Genomic DNA, 3,956 nt, shown 5'->3' on the forward strand with positions numbered 1-3,956 from the left:
TTCTGTAAATTGCAAAGTTTGATGGCATATGGTGTTGTATAAGTTCCGGGACAGAGATCTGTACTTCGATCTGTACTTCGATTAATCTAGATATCAGAATGAAAATGTACAAACATGACATGTTATTGACACTTTTACCTGACGTGTACCTTTGTTTTTCCCTTAGACCTTTAGTTCTGTTATGTAGAATAATCCATGTTTTAAGTTCAAATTTAAATAATGTACTTTCAGACATGGCATGCATTTCAATACAAAAATGGCAAAATTGAATTCAAATAAACTACTTGTTGATGAAATTCAACATTGCAAATAACAGTAGACCAGCCCACATGTCTCAAAGCAGGGATGCTAACATAACAGCAACAACAATAATGTCTCATTCCAGTACAAAATTGATAAGTGCCAGCGTACTACTATACTACCTATGGTACTTACCATAGTATCTACTAACTAATGTATTATCAATACCATACTATCTATAGACAACCATACTATTTACTTATTATACTATCTACTAACTACTGTATTATCAATACTATACTATCTATTAACAACTGTACTATCTACTTACTATACTATCTACTAACTACTGTATTATCAATACTATACTATCTATTAACAACTGTACTATCTACTTACTATACTATCTACTAACTACTGTATTATCAATACTATACTATCTATTAACAACTGTACTATCTACTTACTATACTATCTACTAACTACTGTATTATCAATACTATACTATCTATTAACAACTGTACTATCTACTTACTATACTATCTACTAACTACTGTATTATCAATACTATACTGTCTATTAACAACTGTCCTATCTACTTATTATACTATCTACGAACTACTGTATTATCAATACTATACTGTCTATTAACAACTGTACTATCTACTTATTATACTATCTACTAACTACTGTATTATCAATACTATACTTAAGCAATAAACCACTCCCTGGGGATGGTATACCAAGCGGTTTTGACCAGTGAACGAAATATATGCTCAAGTGATAGCGAATGTATATATTGAGTTCATGGGTCAAAATCAAGTGGTATACCTTCCCCAGGAAGGTGGTGTATCACTATTATATTATACCATTATACCAGTATATTGAACATATCAGAAAAAAAGATAAGAATTATCGTTTTCTAGTGTCATATGCACCCCGTGATTAATTTGCATAACAATACAGCTGCTTCCAAGACATTGACAGCTGATCTGGGCCCCAACCATGACATGAACGTCGTGCAGTGACTGGATTTATTTATCTGCTCGTCGTTTCTAAGGCTTTCATTGATCGGCTCATTAAAAGTGCACAGTAATGAATAAATAACATGTTTGACTCAAGGTATAAACTTGAAGTGGTTTATTGAATACAGCCCGCTTCATGCCTGTCGACATCGCGACTTGGTGGAGTGACATGGCAGCAGGTTGATATTTACAATGTATTTATTTTATAAATATAATTACTGGAAATTATGTCAGTAGATTTTCGAGTTTGAGGTTTTCCCTCTCGGATTGATGATTGATACTCTAGGACAGGATTACAGACAAAGTTTTCTTTAGATTAATGGTAAGTAGGCCAGTGTAAGCTTTTACAGTTGCTTCATTTTTATGACAGACAGGACAGACAGCTCACTTTTTTCCACTCCAGCCGAGGCTAGACGCGTCGACGGTTAGTACTACTACTAGTACTAGAACTGATCGTATGCATGACTTGACCTTAGTAGGCAATGATTTGTACAAATACGCGAAAACTTGGCTGCTTTCGAAATTTCCGTCATAATTTCCCATAAAATATTGTCTCATTGAGAAAATCCTCCTCTGACAATTTGCAGAATTCACTATCAGTGTCCTGGCGGCCGACTGCAATGCTCCCATAGACAACAGTGAACATCAACATTTGGACGCGTGCCAACCATGCATTATCACTCATTTTAGACGTGCTAGTTCGATGTCTAGGCCAATCAGATCTCTTGATTTGCATCATCAATATACTGGTATAATATAATATATCCACACTAGTTACTATACTATCTAATAACTACTGTATTATCAATACTATGCTATCTATTAACAACTGTACTATGTACTTACTGCAGTATGTCTATCTACTAACTACTTTATTGTTACTACTTGCATTACAGTGCTTTGAATCGAAGAATGAACGTTGAACTACTGTAACATATTGATACATCACCTAAGTAGGTCTGTGTCTTTGTAAAAAAAATTGGTAGGGTCAGGTCAAAGAAGTGCCGCAATAGTGCGCATAAGTACTGATAACTTCAAACATACAGTAACAAATTTCAAATTTGGTGCCTCTTACAGTTATCGAGGTTGCCGTTGTTAGCTTAGACACCACTTTGTACGTCTAGCTGTGATGATGTCATTGAATAAACGGTGGTTTCCAACCCCATTTAGCGTGCGAACGAAAATTGCTGAATTATTTATAAATGGGAACTCATTTGGCAATATAGCCCAGCAGACTGGTGTGTCGAAAGGCACAGCTTACAACATACGTAAGAAATTAGTGTCAACTGGCGAAATTGCGGTGGGAAAACGCATCAACACATATAGACGCCAGTTGAATGATGACATCTTGCAACACATTGAATATTATAAAACAACCTGGTATATACCTACGAGAAATACAATGGAAATTGGTGGACGACAATATTTTCACCGCGGACGAAGTTCCATGTATATCTACAATTCATTTTGGTGTCACCAACTATCTAAACACGTCGCGCAAGAAACTAAGTAGGGTACCCGCCAAATCTATAACAGTGAACGAGGAACGAGGAATGGATTTCATGGAAATTGTCTCGGATTATCGTGCTGACCAACTACATTGGTTTGATGAATCTGCTGGTATTCGTACTACAGGTAATCAAATTTATGGACATGCAGTTATCGGCCAACCGGCAGTCGAAATTCAAAGACACTCGTCAAATACAACATTCACAATAAATTTACTTATTGGTACGTCAGGCGTCGACCATTCTTATACATGTATCATTTTAGGCCCTTCCAATGGACTAGAGATGGGTTTTGAGGAAGACTTTGTAAATCTGTGTCTGGCACCTGGAGATTGCGTCATTAAGGACAACTGTGGTTTCCACCATGCAAGATTTGTTGAACCGTACCTTCATCACATGCTAGGGCAGCGAGGTGTTCGTCTGCTTTTCCAACCACCATAATATAATATCTGCGAACTCTGTTTTCGACTAATTAAATGTGTATTACGAGAAAACCAAGAGTATTCATTCCGTTTCACAGAGCTTGCTGTCGCCGAAGCCACTCAAAGGATTACACCCAGGTCATGTCGTGCTTTTGCCGGAGACTGGATATGTTTAAACTATAATGACTATAACTTGAACTCACTGTCAACGAACATTGTAAATTATTTATTAGACATAGTGCATGGCAGATAATTATGGCTTTTCAAATGTGGTTTAAACATAAACTATTGAGGTTTTGAAAATTGATTGACACAATTACAAAAAAATAGTATTTGGTAATTGCCAAAAGATATCTATACTGTATACATAATTCTGCAGATTTCCTCTAAAGTTTATCAGGATTATATTCAACAAGGGGCCCATGCAAAATTATTTACTTTATTTTGCTTACAAAAAAGTAGGTCAAACGTGTATAAAATACAAACAATACTACATGCACACAGCACAACACATACATACATACATACATACATACATACATACATACAAGAGTAATTTTTTTTACACAAAACATTTCAAATGGCCATTGATACGCAACTATTATTGACTACTGTATACTGTTACACACTGGTCATTGTAGTACATACTATATAGTCACCTGCTTTTTCAATAAATCATTGATTGTAAATCAGAACTGTCACAAAAAACATGCGAGTTTGAACGCCATACAGTCATGTCCCTTTGGAAACAAACATGAAAA

At 35.6% G+C, this 3,956-nt stretch overlaps 1 protein-coding gene across 1 annotated transcript; it reads left to right on the top strand.

The window, feature by feature from the left end:
* The first annotated feature begins 2,605 nt into the window (after positions 1-2,605).
* LOC144433117 (uncharacterized) lies at positions 2,606-3,214 on the top strand. The gene has a single exon (XM_078121426.1). It carries the CDS (start codon positions 2,606-2,608, stop codon positions 3,212-3,214), a length of 609 nt encoding a protein of 202 aa, XP_077977552.1.
* The last annotated feature ends 742 nt before the right edge of the window (positions 3,215-3,956 follow it).

This window comes from Glandiceps talaboti, chromosome 3, assembly GCF_964340395.1.
Source record: "Glandiceps talaboti chromosome 3, keGlaTala1.1, whole genome shotgun sequence".
In the NCBI taxonomy this organism is placed as follows: Eukaryota; Metazoa; Hemichordata; class Enteropneusta; family Spengelidae; genus Glandiceps; species Glandiceps talaboti.

Bases quoted from the DNA above. Each gene is read 5' to 3' on its own strand.
- LOC144433117 (XM_078121426.1), top strand. From the start codon at position 2,606: ATGACATCTTGCAACACATTGAATATTATAAAACAACCTGGTATATAC.